The sequence below is a fragment of the Falco cherrug genome, chromosome 10, assembly GCF_023634085.1.
Source record: "Falco cherrug isolate bFalChe1 chromosome 10, bFalChe1.pri, whole genome shotgun sequence".
Taxonomy (NCBI): Eukaryota; Metazoa; Chordata; class Aves; order Falconiformes; family Falconidae; genus Falco; species Falco cherrug.
Window position 1 is genome coordinate 1,338,662 of NC_073706.1, and position 22,358 is coordinate 1,361,019.

Sequence of the window (22,358 nt, forward strand, 5' to 3'; positions counted from 1 at the left end):
AAGAAGTCTGAGAAGCAACAGCAGCAGCTGGAGACAAACACCTGGCAAGATCTTTGGCAACTCTGCTCACCTGCAGCACAAGTGTGTTCAGTTGCACTTTATCCAATGCAAGAGCTTCATTGATACTGCTCATGTTCCCTGTTGCGACACGTAGCTCAGCTATTTCAGCACTCAGCTTATTCTGAGCCCCTGTCAACTCTGCGACTGACTGCTCTGCCTGAAGAGACAGACGAACAACATGACAACAAAGGCAGGACAATCTCTGAACTCAGGCAGCAGCTCCACATCACCCATGTGCCTCTGACATGCTCCCAGTTCAGCACTCTCAGTAAGCACACGGGGACTAACTATCCCAGAGCCTGTGTGGTCTGATTACAATTTTTCAAGAAAGAGAACAACATTGTCCCTTTCTTCTACTGACAGAAACAGCATCTGTGGTGGTCTTCCTATCACAGCTGCCTCTCCCACAAGTGCTGCCCAGGAATAAGGTGACCATACCTTCTCCAGTGCCACGGTAAGCTCATGTTTCTCTTGCTTCAGCAGATCCCTCTGAAGGTGCAATTCCTCCAGTGTCTCTCTCGCAACTACCAACTCATTCTGTAATAAGGAATATTTCTCTTCAAGGACAGCCAAGTCCTTCATTCTATAAGAATGGGAAAAGACAAACAAATGTTAACGTAAAAACATTCTCATTTCCAAAACCTAGAGTACATACTATGTTCCAGATATGGCAGTTTGAACGATTTCTACCACTTTCTATTTACACCTAAAGAACACTGGCATTTCCTGACTAGAGATGCTTCACTCTCTCATTGATGTAGGTGAAACATTTGTCATGGAGGAAGTAAAACAAGCTTCCAGGAATCACAAAACACCTCCAGAAAGTTCAGGTACACTCAACTTAGCAGCTTTCTCCCTGTTAGTTTTCTCTCTCCTTTTTGATACACCGGATATAAGTCTTTCCAAAGTTCTTCTTCGGGTAAGACAGACTCTTTCAGACCAGATTAATACTCCCACAATTACTCCTGCCTTCAGCAGTGAAATGATGAAAGAGCCTGCATTCTATCTGGGGAGGAGACGTATGACTTTCCAATCCAACAGTCACAGGATCACAGGATGATTCAGGCTGGCAGGGACCACAGGAGCCCTGTAGCCCAATCTTCAGCTCAAAGCGGCTGGGGTCAGCTATGGGAGCAGTCAAAGTTGCTCAAGGCTCTATCCAGTTGGGTCTTCCAAATTTTCAGGGATGGAATCTGCACAACGTCTCTGAGGAATCTGTTCTGCTGCATGACTGCCTTCATTGTTCAGTTCTCTGTTCTGCTTAAATCTAGTCTGAACCTCTCCTGTTTCAGTTTATGCCTGTCATCAACTATTCTGGTCAGGTTTGGCATGACTTTTTTAGAGTCATAAAGGAAGTACAAGGAGGCAGCTATGCTGCATGTCAGGAGGTAGCCAGACCTGCCCACATGCTCCCTTCACCCTTCCACGCTACAAATGGCAAGCATGCAAAATTCCTCTTATATAGTGGGCCTCCCGAAGTCCAGCAATGCCCACCCTTGCCCAGAAAAAGCTTTAACGCTCACAGGAGCTCCTGGTCACTACGTGCTCTCTCCATCATCTGTTGCTGCTCTGCCATTTCCCCCTGGGCTGAATCTTCCTTCAACTGCAGTTCGGTGTTACTTTGTCGCAGACGCGAGGCTTCTCGCTCTGTCACTTCAAGCTGTTGCTGTAGGTCTTCCCTGGTCTTCTCGAGGTTTGCACAGTCACTGCAGAGACAAGGCTCAGTTACAAGAATGAAGAGGCTTGAACATAGATCCCATTTTCATCATTCCAAGATGGAGTTGTGGGGAATACAGTGACAAAGAACTTGCACCTCCCTTCACAAGGTAATTGAAGAGGGGAAGAGAAAGTAAGGCATGGTTTTGCCTTCATTCAGTGAGAAGCAGTGGCTAGGAAAGACCACCCAAAGAACAGAATGCAGAGTAGCAGCATGTCGAATTGCTCTGAATCTCCAAGAAAGCCTTAGGGTTCACAGCAGAGCATGAAAAGCAGTGACAGCAGGATGCTTAAGTGCCAAACACGTGGTAGGGAAGGTGAGTTCTTTGCCCATAACACCTCTGAACTCCCTAAACTGGAAGCAGATTGCCTCTAGAATGAAGGAGAAGAAGGAAACACTCACCTTCTGAGTGCTTCTACTAGAGAGTGGAGGTGCTGCTGGTGGCTGCTGGACATCTTGCATTCCTCCTCCAGCTGCTCAACCCTTTGCTGCAGCTTCCTGCACTTCTCTTCCCACTGTCTGTGCTGGTGCAGCAAGAAATTGATAGAATCCTGTCTGGCAGAAAGCTCTTCTTTTAGGGCCTGCAAGGAACGGGCAGGGAAAGAGCACAAACAAGCAATAAGGAGCAGGGAAGATGGCTCCACATAGCAGGGAGAAGACGCAGGCAGAGAGACATCTCACCTGAAGGCAAAAGCTGTGATGAGGGGGTGGAGATCAAGAAGAGAAAAGCAGTAGAACACGGAGCTGGTAAGACTGGCAAGGCTAGAAAGAAACTAGCCAAACTGGCTAAGTAAATAGAAAGGTTTCAAGCTAAGTGAAGCATTAGCAGCTGAGCCTGTGGCCAGCAGTGAAGACAAGCAGAAATTCTCACCTGTGTTGCCCCTTGCCTCCTTGCCAGTGCTTCCTGAACCAATACAAAGGCATGCTCTGCATCAACGGACCTCAGAGAAGAGAGGATGTTGCTATACTCTGCATGTTGGGAACTCTCGGTGCAGATAATGTTGACTGTACTGTCACTGTCATCTAACACCACCTGAAAGCCCACATCAAGCTGTTACTCTTTACTCATTCTACTTTACTCATTTCTTCTTTCTCCCCCACTTCACCCTAGAGTCACTAAAAACTCAATTCTCTCATTTCTTCAGTCAACAAAGAAGTCTTGTCCCTGTGACCACAACTACTCCAGGGATTTCTGAGTACCATTACTATAAACCAAGAAGCAGCAAGTGTGAAGCAGCTAGAGGCTGCCTGAACACTCGGTTTCTTCAAGATCTCAGGAATGATTTTGGTCTCCTTCAGCTTCTTAGAGCACCAAATCAATGCTCAAAATAGCAATAAAAGGAAACATTAATGCTGCCCAGGGAAGAAGGAAGCTGAGGAATACTGGGAAACAGCAATGAAAAAGCTAATGTTTGTAATTACTCTGAGCAGCAGCACAAGAGGATAAAAATGACTACATAAGGGGAAAGAACTAACTCTGTGAGAGGCTGTGTAAAAGACCTGATGATTAAACGTTCCTCCATAGAGCAGAATTTAGGACTAAGTTAAAGTTACCCCTAAACAGATCAGTTGCAATTCTGGGGAGATAATGGTCAGTGAAGGTAGAGTGGAGCAGAGTTGGCAAGTGCATTGATTGAGTCAGTGGCCTTTTATTAAAAATCTGAAGAGCAACAGAGTCATTACTCAAGGAGGGTGGGGGAAGCATTCAAGGAACACTGGAGTACACGCGTCAAGCAGCCAACCTGGAAAGTATAGTCCAAGACAGGCCTCAGCAGGACAGTGAAGGCAAAGGTACTAAAATTTCTAGTGACTCACCTGAAGTCTCACAGGACAGCCAACTTGGAAGTTGTAACAGGTTTTATGTCAGAAAAGTGGTATAAAAATTAAACAGCCAGTAGCAGTTAACATAGATAGTAAAGAACATATATATCTATTCCCTGCGCTAGTCCATTGCCTTCCTCAAATACTGTGAAATCAAATTTACAGGGATGTGGTCTCAACTCTGTACTCACCTCAGTTATATCTTTTATCACCTTTTGGAGGGAAAGATTCTCCTCTTTGGCACTTTTAGTCAATGAAGCTTCATATTCTCTCTCTAACTGACTTGCTTCCTGAGAACAGAGTAAGGAAAGGGTGGTCAGGGAAGAGCTGCTCCCCTCTGCAGCATTCACATCCCCAGCAGTATTGTCACACTGATAAGCCTCAGCCCTAGTGATTCTACTGTATTCCTTCCCAGATCTACTCAATTTCTTCTTTGCTAAAACTGAGGAAGACCAACAGCTCATTTTTATAGACTGCTACGAAGCTGTCAATTCCAAGGAACTTTGATCCCCAGAGGCTTAAAGTCACAGGCAGAATAGCATTGATGCAATCTGCCTGAGGAAGACAACTGAACTGTCAGCAGCTCCCTGCCACTGTCTGCACCTGAACTGATCACACATGTGCCAAACACACAAGGAGTATTTTGGCAATATGCCTAATGTTCCCATACAATTTGCATCTTTACTGCTTCTTCTCCTGAGGAAGCCACATCCCTTTGTGCTAAGGCTGGAGAGCAAACACTGGGCTACCTCCCAGATAAAGGTAAAACATACTAGAATCTCCAAAGTGTCGTTAAGCATTTTCACGGCCTTCTCCTTCTCCTCGTTTTGCTTCTGAGACTGTACAAGCAGGGCTGAGAGCTCCATCACCCTGAGAAGACAAGGTCCACGTGCCATTCCAAAAGCATTGCACACCATCACCTGTTAAAGAGCTAAGCAGCTCCCAGAGGCATAGCAGAGAAAGTTCAACCCAGAATCCCTACAGATTAATATGCTTGATGCTGCAAATCGGCACTTCTTGCCCCAAAGGCCTTCTGCACTCAGTCTGCCCAGGAACTGTCAGTACAAAGGTGCTCCAGTGCTTATGCTTGCTGTGGGCAAATTCCTCACAACACCTTTAGCACAACCCCTTTAGCAAAAGGGCTCTACAAGACAGAAGTCTCCTCACACTGGTCTCAATTTCTCACCAAGAATCAGTTAAAACAAAAACATTGTAACATGCAATTTCTTTTCCAGTCTTGTCTTACTCAGAAGAGCTTCCATCAGTCAGACATTTTTTTCTGTCCTTTCTGTTGAAGGCAATAGTTTGACCAGGGACAGAAATAATAGGGCTATGCAGAATGGGTGTGTTTAAATGTGAACACAGCCCACCTATGGATCCAGGAAGCAGCCACAAAAGATAATGTGTGTAATAGCAAAGTTTAAAGCACCTTTACCTGTCTTGAAGCTCCTTCTTCTCCACGTCCTCCTTGACCTGTAAGCACATCACTTCTCCAGTCTTCTGGTTAATTTCCTGTCCTGCTTGCTGCTGTGCCTGATCCTTCAGGACAGGTCTACCCAGAGTGATGGACTCCCAGAGCTGTATGCTGGAGTTTAGACGGGAGCAGTTTACAAGGACAGATCCAGAAAGCCTCATCTGCTCTGCCTTCAGCTCCGACAAATCTCTGAAAAAGAATCAAGGAAGATACAACGTTCACACCACCATCTTTATCAGCTGATTCACTTCTGAGGCATGTAATAGCACAATAGTGAAAGCTGGCTGGAAAGATGACATCTTCATTGAGGACAAATCGTTCATCTGATGCTTTGGGATCAGGACACATCTTGACAGTTGAGCAGTGAGTCTACTGGACAGCTGAGGAATGAGTCTGTTCCTCATCAGAGATAAGAAGAAATGTATGGCACAGCCAGAAAGCTTCAGGGACCTCTAATTACTCTTATCAATTGTTGTTCCTCCTCTATCTTATTAACATACTCTAATTATCATTAACAGGTGTAAGGAATTTTACCAGGGTCCTCAGCTTTTATACCTAGGAGATCAGCCTTAAGCGACCTATTATTATCAACACTTCAACTGCTAAGAGGCCCATGACAGTATCTACATAATAAACATTTCAGGAAGGTGGTGTAAGAATAATCCTAAAATGCTGTAACAAAAAAGCACAAATAACACAAGAATGCAATAGTAGATCAGGCATACTCTACACATTAAGGAAGGCTTATAATCAAGTAAGGTAAATAGCTGACAGTAACCCAGAGTTTGAAATCACATGCTGGCATCAGAAGAATGTACCATTACTATTTTTGTTCATGTAGAAGGCAATCATGAGAAAGGAACCTCCCAGAGCCCAAGAATAAGAGAACACTGATAAAAAGAGGTATCAAACCAAGCAAAATAAATTGGATAAATGCAGTAACAGAGAAGAGAAGCTATTATTTCCCTCAACAATATTGGTACAGGATTAAGCAGATACAAACTGACCAGAATAAATATAAACTGGAAATGAGAAAGAAAAAAAAATATGTATTTACGAATGATCTTCCCATCAGAAGCAGTGGGAAAAGAAACTCAATGAGATTTCATCATTCTGTAAAAGAGACTGCTCTACATGCTGCATGCACAGCTTTGGTGAGTCCCTTCCAATGTGTCCATATATGCCTGTGTCTGTGTTAATATGCTCAGTCATCACCATAGCAAAGTCATCTCTTCAGGGCCTTTGCATTCCTTATAGTTCAAGCCCCTCAGTTTTATCTCAAAACCAGCATAAAACAAATTGATTCCAAAAATAGCCTAAAGCATGCTTAACGGCATTAGTTCAGACTACCACAGGAGAAACCGTATCTTTAGCCACAACTGATGTAACACTGAGACTTAAAAAGCAGGTGTGAAAGCAAGCTACATTTTTTTGCCAAGAGATCTAGCCTTAACTTCTACTCACCTGTCAGTGGCAGTCTTCATTTCCAGAAAATGACGGCGGAAGGTTACCACCTGACGCCACAGGCCGATGAGACGGTTATGTTCACCCCTTAAGTAGTTTTCATAAAGCTAAATGTGCAAAGTCAAAAAGAAATGCCAATTCAGCCTTCACTGTCACTATACAGTGACACTATGCTTTCAGATAGCAGAGAGTACAACCACCACCAGGTCTCCTTTAATAACAGTTCTGAGAGGGGCATCAAGGACTTAAGAGGCATCTTCAGCAGACCAGCCACCTGACTTCAAAGAAGGGAACATCCACACTCCTCCTGCAGGAGTGGGTATCTGCAAATGATGATGATTCATCACCTCACTTTGCAGAGGTTCTAACAGTCTTGGTGGAAGAAGACAAAAACAAGCCCCTCCAAGACCAGTGTCAGATTTGCTTACCACAGGCAAGGTAAGGGAGGCCTGTCCTGTTCGTCCATCAGCTACTCTGAATCTGAAAACACACAGATCTCTCTGGTCTCCTGGACTGTTCTAGATGGACATTTAAGAGCTACTAAAAGATGACCAGTACACAGCAACAGCAAGCATTTGCCTTTAGGACCGAGCACAGCAGGTGGGCACCTTCCACCACCACAATCTGCTGGCACTCCTCCATCTCACACCCCTGCCTTCTGCTCTCAACACCAATACAATGTAGACCCACAACTTTCACACAGCAAGTTCTCTACACCAGAAATAAAATGCATTCTCATTCCACTCTGGCATCACATCCGACATTCCCATAGCCTTGTCCTTACCTCACGGTCATTGCGCCATTCACTCTCCTTCAATTCCAGCTCCTCCCGGGCCCTCATCCAATCTGCCGTCAGTTTTCCAACATCTTCTCTGAGGGCTGAATTCACCTCATTTGCTTTGTTGAGGTGCTCCCGCAGGAGAGTGTTCACTTCTGCCAGATTCTCACACCTTGGAAAGGGAGAAACAGCAATGAGGTTGACTGAACAACTGCTATCCTGAAGCAGCATCCCCACAATTTTCCAACTCCCTCAACACTGACTTTGTTGTCAAACTGAGAGGCAGTAAAAGTGCTTTCTAGGATTAACTAAGATCTCTCTGTGATGGTGCACTCATTTGCTTCTCCTTGCTTTAAACCTTCAATTTCCATCAATTTCCATCTATGCTTTTGGTTTCCCCTCCCTCTTCAAATTTCATGATGCCCACAGTTAACCTCTTACATCCCCTTTGTGCTGTCTGATCACTGGATGCATCACCTTTTTCTAGCATTGCCCTGAGTCACTCACCTACTATTCTAACCCTAGAATAATTTAGGCTGCAAAGGGACCTGTGGAGGTCACCCAGAATAATCCCCCTTCTCAAAACAGAGCCATTCAGCACACAGCACTGTTGCTGCACCACAGAAAACGGACTGTGGACCCTTCTCCTTTCAAAGTGGCTTGCCCAACCGCTTCCCTTGGGGAGCCTAGGTAGCACTGACAGCTTTTCTCTCAGTTCCGTAAGCATCAGGATACCAAGTTCGAGGGAATGCTTCTTCCTTGTACCTTTGCTGCTCCTCTTCCACCTGAAGCAGTGCTTTCTCCAGGCTGTGGTCTTCTGTGGCTTCCCACTTGCCTGGAAGGCATCCCTTAAGAAGAAATGAAATGTTTAGTCAGATTCCTGTGTTCACTGCTGTTAGCATCCATCACTTTCACCTCCACTTGTTGGGTATCTCAAGAGCTCGTGGCTTCTTCCAGGCATAACAGTGTCGTGACTATGAAGAGGAATGGAGGGGAAGGATGTTACTCAACACGAGTAGCTCTCAGTCTCCCACTGTCACACTTTCACAGCTAAGTATCCTCGGTTCGCAACTGTGAGGGCTAACTTTGACTTGAAGCCTGGGAATGCTCTCCTACTCTCTTACCCTTTGTTTCCTAGGTTTACTTTAGCTGTGAAGCAGAAAGAAAAGCAGAGAGCCAGCTCTGGATGCTGAATGCCAACATTCTTGCCTTCCAAAATGCTATGTTTGAACCAATTCTTTTTCAGAGACAGCCATATAATGTAACAGGCAGTACAGCCCTCTCCCAAGCATAGGACAAAATGTTACTCCAGCAATAAAGCACTCTTCTGCAAATCTAAGATCCTTCTTGATAGGGTTTTCTGAAGCGGCATTTCCATGACTACTGCTCTAAGAACAGCAAATGGATAAAACACTGCGAGGCAAACTTACAGCGCTTCTTTAAACCCTCAGGGTGCAGGACCTTCTCCTCTGTCACTGCTTTGGGGAGCTTTTTTTTTTGTCTGTGTTTACAAATTCTACGTACACTATCTTCAGTTAGCAACCTGCACACTCACCCCTCCTGCTTCCACTTGCTGTTCCAACTCTCGACACAAAGTCCGGTACTGCAGCACCTAGATGGTCACAGACAAGGAAGATGAGCAAATGCAGCTTGTAACAGACTCCGCTCCTCCTGCATTAGCTCTTCTCTTAAGTCTTTATACAGCCTGCACACAGTACGTTTCACAGCGCTGCCAACTCAGTCAACAAGTTGTTACGATACAGGGAAGCTTCACTTTGCCTAATATTAAAGAAACGGAGACAGGGTTTCTTTTACCGGTAGTCCTATCTGCTCAGCCTAAGACAGTGATGGCAAGCAGAATGATGAGACAGACTCAAAGACAGCCATGCCTGGCCTATGGCCACCACGTACCCCAAATCAGTATTGCCAGCGGGCTAAAAGCCCAGCGGGTTAAAAGCCCAGAGGGTCCCTGAAATCAGAGGAACGAGTTTTCCAAATTGCTTTTCAGAGTTAGTTCTGAGGCAGCCCCCGCTGCAGAACGCGGGTTTGCGCTCAGCAGCGGAGCGCAGGGGGCTGCCCGCAGCAGCACCGAGGCCGGCCCGCCGCCCGCCGGCCCTGCCCGCGCCGCCCCCCCGGGGCCCGCGCTGCCGGCCGCCTGGGCAGCTTCACTCGGGGGGGAAGGCCCGTGCCAGCGGCGGGGCCAGGCGGCTGCCTGGGCCTCCCCCGAGCTCCGGGCTCGGCCCCGTCCCAGCCGGGCGCGGGCTCCGCCGCGGGGTGCCCCCTCAGCGCGGCCGGCCCCGGGCAGCTGCCCCACCGGGCTGCTCACCTTCGCCTGCAGCTTCCGCACCAGCACCGCCTGCCGGTGCTGCGCCTCCCGCGAGCTCTGCAGCTGCCGCCGCAGGGAGGCCTCGCTCCCCGCCGCCTCCCCGGCTCCCGCCGCCATGACGGACTCGGCAGCCGCGCCCGCGCCCGCCACGCTTCGCCCCGCCCCGCCGGGGGCCGCTCCGCTGCCTGCCCTGGCGCACCGCGCTCAGGCGGGCCCGGGCCGCGGGTGCGCCTGCCCGCCGGGCGCCTGCGTGCCGTGAGCCCTGGGCCGTGCAGGCGCGCCGGGCCAGCCGGGGGCGGCGGTCTCCCATTGCCGCGGGGGTTCTGCTGGGCAGGAAGGGAAACTCCTGAATGGTCTGCGGTTCTGCACGGTGCTCGGTACCCGCAGAGCCTCCTCCCGCCCGGGGAGACGCACCGGTGCCGACGGCAATTTCTCTGAGGAGGACAGGGGTACTTCTCGGCTTCTCCAGAGAAGCCAGCCCAGCAAATGGCAGCAAAAGCAGCCACAGCTGCCGCAGCCCTCACAGTGCTTCGTGTGCAGGCATTTTCTTGCACACGGCTGGAAGTGTGGCAGCAGGGCAGTGGTGCAAGACAGCGGTGCAGCTGCCAGATCATCACTGTGAGGTGTGACTTTCTACAGGCCCAGTCTGTGTCTTGTTTTCCTCTCTTGACTACTAAGACTGCCTAGGTAATCCTCTCCGGTACTGTGGAAGCCTAAATGTAACTGAGATGGATTCAGCTCCATGTATTGTAACATAGCTGAAGCATCATTAGAAATCTAGGCAAAACCAAAAATATGCAGAACTGAGGGTAACATCTTGTGAAGCAGTGATTGCAAAAAAGGGTTTAGGGAATGAGTTCTAAAAACCTGTTTTATAGGAAGCAGCTGAAGTAGCTCCAGCTTATTGATCAGAATATGAAGAGAGCGGTTAATTTAAAGCTATACATTCCTTTCAAATGAGACAAAGATAGAAAGGAAATAAAATATCTGAAATATAATTTAATTTCTTATATTTAAAAATTATAATATAATTATAAAATAATATAACAAATTCAGTCTAAATACACAGCAGCGTTGGTGGGTGTCCCAGTGTTTTTTTATTTTCTTGAACTAAAATGCTGCTCTGTAAGAGCCCAGAGCCTCTGCTTGTGTCTAAGCACTGAGGACTTGGTCTCCAAAGGGACTCATTGTCAGTCACAGCAAGCAGCTGGATGGCTCCAAAGGTGTGTGCTGTCTCGCACCTCTCCGGGCCTGCTGTGCCTCGGGTGTGGGCCGTGGGGGGGACACCTTGGAGCTCTCTGAGGCTCTTGCGCCCTTGGATCTATCCTGGAAGCAAAGAGTTCTCCAGCCTTGCTAGCAAAATGCTGCAGCCTCAGCTGGGCTGTCATCGTGGGGCTTGATTCCCAGCAGCCTGGCTTTGCTCTTGCCTGTAGTGTTTCAGGTGAACTTCTTGCATAAATGAGCTTCTTTCTCGTACCAGATCTTCACTGTTTTGAGACTACTCAGATCCAAAGACAACTCCCTTTCCACTGATTCCAAGTGACATCCAAAAATGTTGTTTCCTTTTCGGGCTGTGCCTGGCTTTCTGGACCTACCACATAGGCATCATGGCAGCAGACAGGTTCTTTTTAGTACTAGTGTTCTTGAGACAGGACATGCAGTGGATAGTATCCCAGTGCTCTTCTCCAGGCTTGTCCCATCCGTAGCTGACTACTGTTCAGAGGCATAGCCAAGTCTCTTGGTAACCGATGACACAATTCTTTCTTTGGACTTCCAATATTTTATGTATCATCATGACATTGTAGTACAGCCTTTTATTATTATACCACACTTTCCCATGTTAGTAGGAACTTTATGATGTTTGGTTTGCTCTGGCCCAAGACAAGAGCAATTTTTAATTATAGCATCTTGGAATTTTCTGTCATTCTTTCCTTTCAAAAAGCACAGAGCTGTTAAGTTCCTTCCTAAAATTATCTTTTCATGCTTTTAAAAATCAGTCCCCAAAAAGGTATGATGCAGAGGTCTAAGTTCTCACAGAAATAGAATGTTAATTAGTTTCAATTAGCAAAAGCAATGTGACAGAAAATGGCTTAATATATGGAGTTAACTCAATCCTGTAAGTACTTTCTGGAAATCGGTTCACCTGGGAAAGGACAATGAAATAAATTCCTGATAGATCACTAAAATAAAGATTTCCACGTGAAGCTCAAACTTCAAGTTTGCAGCAGTGAACAGATTCTGACTTTTGGCATCACGTATTCAGTGGAGCCTCCTTGGAGCCACGTTGGGGTGACCAACTGTAGATGGTATATTTTAGAGTGCACCCTGGGAGTTCTGGGCTCAGTGGGAAAGCCTGGCATTTTCTGCTCAGCTCAGCCCTTGCCCTTATTCCACAGCATCCTCTGACAGATCAAGCAGGTGATCTGAGCTTTCCGTGAGAAGGACCCCGCTGCTGCCTTGCTGCAGCACTGGGTGGGACTTCAGCTGAGCAGTAGTGCTGCATCCAAATGGCAAACATCTACAGGTAGCAATATGATCACAAGGTGTGTGCTTCAGGGAGCACATCAGGTGTTGCTGTGTGCCTGTGCCCAAGCATTAAAGAAAAGTATAGACAGCATCTGGTATGCTGGAAGGGGCCTATGCACTGTGGCTCCAGGGTCTACTTGTACATGGAACATGCAAATACGTTGACCTGGATAGGACCTTCTATCCTCAGGGAAAGGCAACTTTTCAACACTGTGAAATGTTCCTTCAGGCCCCCAGAGTGATCCCATCCTCTAGCCCACTCTGGATTGTCCAGAGGAGTCACTGAAATTGTCTGTTTGAGAAGGTGGCACAGCTCATACAGGCATAATCTTAGGATCTGGAGAGCAGGAGGCAATGCATTTCCAAGGAGCAGGGACAAGGGTAGCCTTCCATTTTCAAATCCTTACATACACTGTGTGAGGAGCTGCCTTCACAGAAGGGACCAGAAAGGACAAGTGGGCTGTATGAACCAAGCTACTCGAGTGGTACACACAAACTTAGCTGGTGGTGAGAAGTAACAGGCCTCGAACACCTCTTCCACTGTGTCCTATAGCTGATCTAAAGCCTGTACCAGAGTGAGGGTTTCCATCTACATAGTGAAGATACCAGTTGCGTTTGAGCTTAGCCAGCTGGAATGACTCCACAGTAGTGTAGGGCCGTAAGACACCTGAGGCTATGGGTCTTATTCAAGGCCAATGTTTCACTCTGGGGGCCACTGTACTATGTTCCAAGCACCTAGATGGAGAGCTGCTCCAGAGAGCCTCCTTTAAAGACAAATAACAGTTTGCACACCTTGCTTTGCTTGGTTTTGCTCTTTTTTTTCTTTTTTCTCTAGGCCACCCAGCCCATTAAGATATATTAACCTCAGACATGTAAATATCATTTGAACATATGATTGATTGTTAATCTGATTTACTAAGAGACAAGGCCCATTAACCACATTGTCTTACTTCCTGCTTTTTCATGTCCATCTCCTAAATCATTTGTAAATCTGTTTGCAAATCTCAGCCAAGTTTCATAGAGCAACAGAGCTCTTAAAGATAATTAAATTCTTACAAGTGTTGTGAAAACTGGAGCTGGATAGATTAACATTGGGAACTCAATATTTAGCTGCTTCTGTGGCCTACTGGCAAGCTAATCAATACCCCATAGCGCAGAACCAGACACAGCACACCACCTCCTGCCCAGCAGGAAGGTGGGCAATATGAGAAGGATAAAAGGATGGCATGGTGGGGAGGGCCATGGAGACAGCGTGGAGTGACGGCTGGGGGGTGGTTTCATCAGAAGTAAGTCAGCAAAAAGCTGGTTTATTTTGATAGGGAATATTGAAACTACAACTGACATCAGAGGAAGGGCCATTAGGTCAGAATCAGGAGAGTGGGTTTTTGGATCTACTTGATTTGTGACATCTGTGAAATCAGTAAATTCTTCTATCCTTCAGTTCCTCCATCAGAACAAGGTAAAGCATTCAGAGCTCCTCATGCAGAAAGGGCTGCAGGTTATTTATGAAAGTAGTTTGGTAGTCAGGGTGGGAAATGCTACAGCACGCACAAATTGAGCTAAAAAGTTTTGTATCTTTTCCTTTTCTTCTTGCCCTCAGAAATGAGGGAGGAGGACTGGGCTTATTGTCAGTGCAAGATGAGAGAAGGGTCCCATTAATCCCTGTTCAATCCAACCCAGTGCCTCATTTCCCAAAGGCTCATTTTGAACAACAGTTCATTTTTTGCAGCTTATGAAAGACAATGTTTGCTCCACACTCTCTTTGCGGCTAAAAGCTGCAGGATAGCCTTGACATGTAAGTAACAGGGGTTTCTAACTACCAGCCTTCTTGTGGCTGTGCAGTAGGTGGCTCTTGAAAATTTTGCATCTAATTTTAAAACAAAGGCTGTCGTTGAACAGTCTCTGGAGGAAAGACAGGGGTTTCAGGGTGCCCCCAGCTCCCCAGGTGGCTCTGGCCAGGGGAGGCTGGCTGCCTGCAGGGTGCACTGCTGCCCTGCGCTGTGCCACCCCCGCCCCCCCCGCAGGGCATCCCCACCGCCAGAAGCTTCTTCTCCAACTGGGCTTACATGGATTTTTTAAAGCATAGCAATAAATACGCCAAAATACACTGACTGTGGGCACGGCCATGTTGTGTTTGTGAAAAATTAAACTTCATCCTTGTTAAGCGCCTGCGTTACCAGCTCAGCCCTTCAGTCACTGGAGGACAAAGTGAAGCCACTGTTACAGTTCTCTGGAAAAAGAGCTAAATGAATTACACTTAGCTGTTTTAATGTGTCCAGTGGACTGTATGACAGGTCTCAGTTGTTGATCTTGCAGTTTGTCCCGTTTAAACATGAAGTTCATCGAAGGCTAAGGTAGAGGTCGTATTGCCACTTGAAAAGGCATCTTCTGGAGTTTTGAGCCTGTGGAGCTGTTTCACATGAGGCAGAGTATGACTCATGCTAATGAAAAGGGTAAAGAAGATTTTTTTAAAGAAATATATCGCAGTTAAATTAGTTTAGACAGCATGACATCAGAGAGTAATTAAATAGGTTTGTTGGAATTCCGTTTCCAATTCCTGAGTTCAGGTTTGTAAAAGATTTCTGAGCACCTGCAGGTCTCTGTGTGTGAAATATTTTCACTGGAAAGGATTCAAAACTTTAAAAAAACCTTTTAACACAGAGGCAGCATTACGCCATTCTTCCTTCTTGGAAAAAAAAACCCTTGGATTTAAACAGGACTCCTTCAAGTTTTCAGTCAGTTTTACAGAAGAAAACGAGGTGGTAAACTTTCTCTTTTCAAGAACAAGTTCTTTACAGCTGCTAACTGAAGTCAGGGGAGATCATATCTGAGTACATGAGCATTTCCACTATGGGACTGGATACAAGTACTGAACAACGAGATTTGCAATGTTTTAATCTCAAACAAAAAACAATTTTTCTGACTTTCGTTTTTAATTTCTTTCATGTTTTCTTCTGCCAAACTGGAGGAACCTTTTCTGATTTTTTCTTTAGTGGCATTCAGAGGAAGACCAGAGGATGAAAATCCTGCATTTTCTCACTTTACTGCTTTGGCATTTGACTTGGCTGTCTCTGGATCTAGTTCCTGGAGCGCTGAGTAATTCTGAAGCAGGCCAGAGTAATCCAGGATCTAAACTAGGTTTTTTAAAAGCAGAAGGAAAAGAGAGGAATCCCTCAGCACGGGCAGGTACACTGAGGACTGCAAGCCATGGATATAGTACTGGGACCTCAAAGGCTAGGACTAAAAGCAGTGCTGGTCAGGCTGGAGCTCTGCTGCCCAAGAACGATGAATCAAAGAAGGTTCTCTCAAGAACAGCAGCCACGGAGGGCAAGGTAGGACATCTCCCCAGCAGACCTTCTGGAGTAAGGACAGTGACTCCAAAGGTTCAAAATCTTAGCAGCAAGGTGGCTTTGAAAAAAACTGGCACAAGCAGTACTGACACTGATTCTTTCAAAACCAAAAAGACTAAAGAGCCTGTAACCCCGAGGGAAACTAAGGAAACTTTCAGACATCCCCCTATAACGCCACATGAATACATGCTCTCTTTGTACAGGACTCTCTCAGATGCAGAAAGAAAAGGTGTTAATGGAAGTGTAAAACTGGAGGCTGGGCTTGCCAATACAATAACCAGCTTTATAGACAAAGGACAAGGTAAGAAAGCAGCTCGTGTGTGTGGGTGTGGGGGTGTGGGTGTGGGTGTGTGTGGACAGAGAGAGATGTCTGAGTGTCTTTATACATGTAGAGAGTATGAGAAAATAATAATACTTTGTTAAAGTCAAATAGCTCTTTTTAATGTAAATTAAATCATATGACACTGCTGCAGATTTTGTCCTCCTGCCTTATCTTGGAAAATTCATTTACAGGCAGAACAAGATGGTTGTGTGGCAGCCAAACAAAACATTTAGGAAATATTTTAGATGCATATTGTTGAAAATCAATCAGTCTTTGCATGCTTAGGTATTTAAAAACCTTTTAAATGTCTTATTTTCTTTCTGTAACTAGCTCCTGGAAACTGCTAACATTAGCTTTTATTGTACAGTGTATCTAAAAAACACATGATATGCTAAGAACAGGGCTATTCCATGAAAAAAACCACAAGTTTCAGTATCAAAGGGTCAGCCTGGTTTGTTCAGGGTAGAATCATGAGGAACTACACTGTGGACCCAGGAGTCATCATACCATAGGGTGGGTGTATCTGTACTAGCTCAAAGCTCATGCTTTCGGGTACTTCCAACCTTCTGTCCACACAGAAGCCCACAGCTAAGCACAGACTAACAAGAGCAGTAACTTCTGGGACTCCAGAACTTGCAGCTCAACATCCTGGTTCCAAAGTTTTTTGAAAATTTGGAATAGAGTCTGCTTTCATACAAGAAGTAACCAGGCTTCCAAAGAATGATGTTCACCTTACCACTCCGGTTGGAGAGCCCCATGTTGCTGCCAGTGACGTTACTAACAGTTTTGTCATGTACTTAAGGAAGCAACATGTGTGACAGCTGATAAAGTAATGGTGATGGAAGACTCAGCCAGGACTGGATTTGTTTGCCATTTAATTCTGAATAGCTTGGCTTCTGGGAAGAGATGATATGCTGCTCACAAGTGCTGCATTCAGGTTCTCAGCTTACCACTGGCAGGCATTGTTAATGTGATGTCACTAAAATGTTGGCTCAACCATATTCCTTGTTAGTGCTGCTCATGAGCTTAACCAAGAAAATGTAACGTCAGGTTAAAGGGAGGTATGTTTTTCTGCCCAATTTGAAAAAGTTGTGAATCATGTGGAGTTAAGTTAATAAGGCAATTATCCTTGTGTCTGGCAGTTCCTGGGGGATGTTGGTTTTAAAGGACTAATTCACTATTGTATTGTCTAAGGGTAAATTTGCTCATGTTTGGAACCAGCATGAGGCCTGGGCACCACTGAAGCTCTGTTTCAATGATTTAACTACAATATAAGTGGTGAATAGGCCCTGTGAGTGCTCAGCACTGAAAAAGAACTATTTTTCAATTGGTTAATTGTGACTTTGAAGTTAGAAAATGCCCGCCAGCCAAAGAAATGAGATTTCTACAAGGCAAACTCAGAAACTCTTTTCCCTGTTGAGTCACTGAGTTTTTCTGGGTCCCTGCACAGAGCTGATCCCTTTGACAAAAATTGCTCTTTCTGTTTGGTGGGTTAATTAAGGAATCTTCTAGGCTTATGAGAAAACTTCAGGAAAACCATTAAGAACTGAATAACTGATACTAATCTGTGCTTGATATACATTTAAAAATGTGTGTGCTTTTTTTAGATGAGAGAGCGGCAACTATAAGAAAACAGAAATATATTTTTGACATCAGTGCATTAGAAAAAGATGGTTTGCTGGGAGCAGAGCTTCGAATATTGAGGAAAAAACCTTCTGATACGTGGAAGTCTCATTCTTCTGGAAAAACTTCCCAAGTGAAATTATTTAGTTGCTCTACAAACAGACAAGCAGCAACACTCCTGGACTCTCGTACTGTCAGTATCACAGATACACCAAAGTGGGAAGTGTTTGACATCTGGAAACTTTTCAGGAACTTTAAAAACTTGGTTAACTTGTGTTTTGAACTGGAAACTTTTGACAGGGGGAGAGCTGTTGATCTCAGGAGTGTGGGATTTAATAGAACAGGAAGACAGGTCAATGAAAAGGCTCTCTTCTTGGTATTTGGGAGGACAAAAAAAAGAGACTTATTCTTCAATGAAATCAAAGCTAGGTCTGGCCAAGATGACAAAACTGTTTATGAGTACTTATTCAATCAGAGGCGGAAGAGAAGAGCTCCTCTAGCAACACGGCAAGGGAAGAGGCCCACTAAGAATCTGAAGGCGAGGTGTAGCAGAAAAGCCCTCCATGTGAATTTTAAGGATATGGGCTGGGATGACTGGATAATAGCCCCTCTAGAGTATGAAGCATATCACTGCGAAGGGCTTTGTGAATTCCCCCTACGATCCCATCTGGAGCCCACCAATCACGCAGTTATCCAAACATTAATGAACTCAATGGACCCAGAATCGACACCCCCAACTTGCTGTGTCCCAACCAGGCTGAGTCCTATTAGCATTCTTTTCATTGACTCTGCAAACAACGTGGTCTACAAGCAGTATGAGGACATGGTGGTGGAGTCATGTGGTTGTAGGTAGCAGAACAGTTGCTCACGTGAATATGTTATGAAAGGCAATATGACATATTGAACATAACCTGTCCTCAAACAAGGTTAACTATATTTCTTACCTCCAGGGTAAGTGTGTTTACAAGGATGTAGCAATAAATCCAGAGCTCCTATAGGTATCTCCACCATGGTCATATTTCAGTATAGCATTTGGGTGCTGTCATGCAGCCTGATATAAGGCCTTGTGCTGGCGACATGAGACTGCCTGTAACTGAGGTCCATGATAGACAAGATTATACCTCCACACCTCTAGATTATCTTCTTTTAGCCTCACGGCAGTGGGTAAAGGTGCTGTCGGTGAGCTGTGGATATGACCTGTTTGATCCTTCGAACAATGTTCTTAAGACTGAATTTATGTCTGAGTCCCCTGTGCTTTGACCATTAAGAAATGTAAGGAAAGAATCCTGATGTCTGGAAGAGAACATTGCGTTCTGCTGTGTTCCCATCTTGGTGTAAATAGTTACACTGATATGATTTCTTTCTGATTAGCTCTTGAAACTATGCATATATAAAAAAGGAGTCATTAAATATAATATGTTGATTTAGTTTTAAGTTTTATGTGGAGATAGGTGATACAGGAGGTATTTGCTTCCATGTATGTTTTCCTCCAAGCTACATATCTTTCTTAAGTATCCACCTTTCCATTATTATGTAGCAAGATATATTACTCTGTATAAGGTCCAAGTTGTTCTCAAATGCTCATAGTAAAAGTGTTCAGTTATGGCATAAGATGTAATAAATTATTGACACAGTTCTACATTGTGTCTAGTTGTCCAGCTCTGCATAATTATAATGCTATTAGAAATTGTTTTTAATGTTTTTGTCTAATAAATACAAGCGAAAGGGACTTTTCAGTGCAGCAGAATGCCAGTGGTATGCAAAACACGTCCATGTATTTTGCTTGCCTCTAACTCTACTGCCACAGAGAGAAACTGGAAAGACTGGAAGAAAGATCTGAAAGTATGGCATGGTTTGATCTGGTGGGGAATGACACTATCACTTGATGTATCTAGGGCAAGAATGAGTTATGCAGATGACTGCAAAAGAGCTCTGGTATCCTTTCATTCCACCCTCCAAGGGCTGTGTGTTTGCATATCCCCTTCATCTGTTCCAGACATGGATCATAAATTTATTGTAGGATTATTCTGTGTATATTTCCACCTACAAAACTAGGTACCAGATGTTCAACTGTAGACGAATCAGAAAGGCCATAAGAACCACCAGAAATTGAAGTAGTTTATCAGTAGTATAAAATATTAATATTAAGGTTTGATATTGTTTCCTCACAGTTTAAACCATCAAGTCCCATGTTTTCCTGGATCTGAACTCTCCTCTGCACAGCATCACTGGTGTGGGTAGTGGCAAGGAGCTGAATATGGTCCCTGAGGTCCTCCTGGTCAGTACCCCAGACTGGATGTGCTCTAGCTCACAATAGTGGCAAACCATCCTAAATTCATGGTCAACAGCCATAGATAAACAGTGACAAAAGCTCTTCCCTTCCTCCTGCACTCTTTAGGTGGCTGACCCTTTAACCAGCTTAAATACCTGATTAAGCAGCTTTGCTGCCAGACACTTGGGGATCCCCTGTGCAGGCAGAGTTGTCATGTACCACAACCTACAGCATGGTGGTACAGAAAAAGCACTGCAGGGAGCTTTTGTATGTGTCATCTCTTTGCAATAGCTTAGCACCATGATGTCTCCCTGCAGGAATTGGTATTGCTTGGTGCATGTGGTAACACAAAATGAGGTGGGTCAGAATGCTGTACTTGACAGGAGGGCAAATCACTAACTAGTGTGTGGAGTGACAAGTACTTGAAGCTGCTTCTTAACATGTGCATGACAAATTCTGGCATCTTATGGATCTATTTTGTGGGTCAGGGCTGTCCCCAGAGCTCCTCTGTCTCCCTTCTGGACTCTCAGTGTGTGCACTTCCCAGGTCCTGCTCTTCCTCGTCCTAATGGAGTCTTAGGCCAAGACCAACGGGTTACTGTCCCCTGCACTAACTGCTTATCACCAGCCAGTCTCATACGACTTTCAAAACAAGGAATTTTTAATTCTAAGCTTTAATACAAGCTTATTTAGATATGATTTACCAATGCTACAGTAGGAGAGAAAACATTCTCCTGCCAATTTCACAGCCAAGACGGCATCTCAGGCTTTTTTTTGCCCATTCCGTTCAAAGAGTTCTTTTCTTGCTCCTGGCTGTTTTCTAGGTAACGGGCTTGCAGCTTTTAAGGATCCTTCTCTAGCACCAACCACAGCTACCTTCTGGAGAGGGTGGCTAGATGACCATGACAAAGGGTTGTCTGCTTTCCTCCTTGCATGAAAGCGTGCCATGCATATGCCTGTTTGCACGTTCCCAGCAAAGTCTCTGTTCTCATGTATGACAGACACAGCTGTGCCATGCCATTTATTAACCACATGGGTACAGCCCTCAATGGCTCAGTGTGATCAGTTTAAAATAGAAAATACTGCCTATTTAAATTCACTTGAAGCAAATCTAAGTTATTTTAACAGACGAGTTAACTCCTGGGATTATAAATGCCTGCAAGGGCAGTTTGCTTCAGTTCCAGCTGGATTCATGAGATGCTGCAACAGCTTTGGAGGAAGGTAACACTGGTGTTATTACATGCAATGCATGATAGTTTGGAAATCTGAGGAGGAAAATTGCTATACACTTCACACTGGAGAGCTGTTGATCAGCCTGAGGATCCTGGTGAGGCTGGTCACAATAAAAAGTTTTAAAAACACCTAAATTGAGTATATATCAGCATCTAAATGGAAAAAAATAGCTAAGATGTTACAATTATCGCAAAGCAAACAGTATGAACTGAGAAAAAGTAAAAGAAATACTGACAAACTAGAGTGTTAAAAAACACCCTTTAGTAATGGTTCAAAAACCAAAATTCTGCTAGGTAGTAGTTATACCTTGAAGGAAAAAGAAAAAAAACAACCACTTGTAGACCTTTATTATCAGTTTAAACAAATTTGAAACTACAGACACTAAAATGCTAGAATTATAACAGATTATTACCACATCAAAATTGCCAGATGCTGGGTTTGGTCCAGCTCAAAGTGATAGGTTTATAGTGGTGAGCATAGTAGATGGCAGGATTAGGGGTTTTTTCACTTTTAACTCTCAAATTGAATACACTTTTTAAATAACACTGGTTATAAAACAGTGCTGCGATGTCTACAGTATCCTTTTGCATTTATGTTACTGAAAGTGGTAACTCTGGGAATTCCAGTTCAATGCTGTTTGATCCTGGAGTGCTCTACTGACTTTCACCATGGTGTAAATGCATACCAGCCTATAGGTGCTTTTTGGTGCATTGTTTGAGCCACTGGGATCATCTGATACAGACTTCTGTCTCTGTAATTAATACAAGATATTTCCTGAATGCTTATGTTCACTTAAATCTACAGTGTTGAAGGGAGCAATCTCTTTCCCTGCTCTTCTCAAAACAGTTTCTGTTATTTTTAATTCACCTAAAATTTTCATAGCAACAAAAAGATACTGCCACAGTGAGCTGCCATTTTTTTTCTGAATGCCTCATATCCATTCAATTTCTACTCACAAACCACTGCAAATCTTGTCAAGACTCTACATGGAAATCTGCAGTTTCAGTTATCTCACATGAGAACAGAAACACTTACTGAAACTTCCCAAGATATGTGAATGTTTGCCATTACAAACATTCATTTTCACTGATAAGCACAAAAGCACAACTCAGGTGGACTTCACTCAACTCTCATTCCTATCGGAAAACAGGGGTTTAGGGATAGGGCACAGTCTGGGGCTTACACACAGCGAAGAAACTGGGAAGAAACAGAGGACCTTGAAACTGCAGAAGTTTGGCACTACTTTCTCTAGCCTGGTCATTATATAATGTGCAAAGATAGACACCCTAAATTATTGTTACGGCTTTATTCCCATGGGTGCATTGGTGTTAGCAACTGGATGGTAGAAACGCACAGAAACCTGAGCTGTAAAGCAATACAGGTTAAAAGTTCA

At 44.7% G+C, this 22,358-nt stretch overlaps 2 protein-coding genes across 7 annotated transcripts in view; one reads left to right on the forward strand and one right to left on the reverse strand.

Annotated features, from left to right (window-relative positions):
• CEP250 (centrosomal protein 250) overlaps positions 1-9,960 on the reverse strand; it is a 37,158-nt gene extending 27,198 nt beyond the window's left edge. For 4 of the 6 annotated variants that reach the window (XM_055721630.1, XM_055721629.1, XM_055721628.1 and 1 more), the window contains exons 1-13: positions 9,641-9,959; positions 8,870-8,926; positions 8,080-8,162; positions 7,321-7,486; positions 6,537-6,643; positions 5,034-5,261; positions 4,372-4,468; positions 3,790-3,888; positions 2,649-2,810; positions 2,180-2,358; positions 1,584-1,766; positions 499-643; positions 71-217 (exon numbers count right to left, since the gene is read on the reverse strand). In XM_055721630.1, coding sequence (XP_055577605.1) covers positions 71-217; positions 499-643; positions 1,584-1,766; positions 2,180-2,358; positions 2,649-2,810; positions 3,790-3,888; positions 4,372-4,468; positions 5,034-5,261; positions 6,537-6,643; positions 7,321-7,486; positions 8,080-8,162; positions 8,870-8,926; positions 9,641-9,757 — 1,770 coding nt within the window. In that variant the 5' untranslated portion in view covers positions 9,758-9,959. Of the gene's footprint in view, positions 1-70; positions 218-498; positions 644-1,583; positions 1,767-2,179; positions 2,359-2,648; positions 2,811-3,789; positions 3,889-4,371; positions 4,469-5,033; positions 5,262-6,536; positions 6,644-7,320; positions 7,487-8,079; positions 8,163-8,869; positions 8,927-9,640 lie in introns of all 6 variants that reach the window. The other 2 variants (XM_055721632.1, XM_055721631.1) reach the window with 1 other exon arrangement.
• Positions 9,961-14,963: 5,003 nt separating this feature from the next.
• Positions 14,964-19,189, forward strand: GDF5 (growth differentiation factor 5). Its single transcript, XM_005434987.3, has 2 exons — positions 14,964-15,817; positions 17,446-19,189. Exons 1-2 carry the CDS (start codon positions 15,184-15,186, stop codon positions 18,312-18,314), a joined length of 1,503 nt encoding a protein of 500 aa, XP_005435044.1. The 5' UTR covers positions 14,964-15,183; the 3' UTR covers positions 18,315-19,189.
• The last annotated feature ends 3,169 nt before the right edge of the window (positions 19,190-22,358 follow it).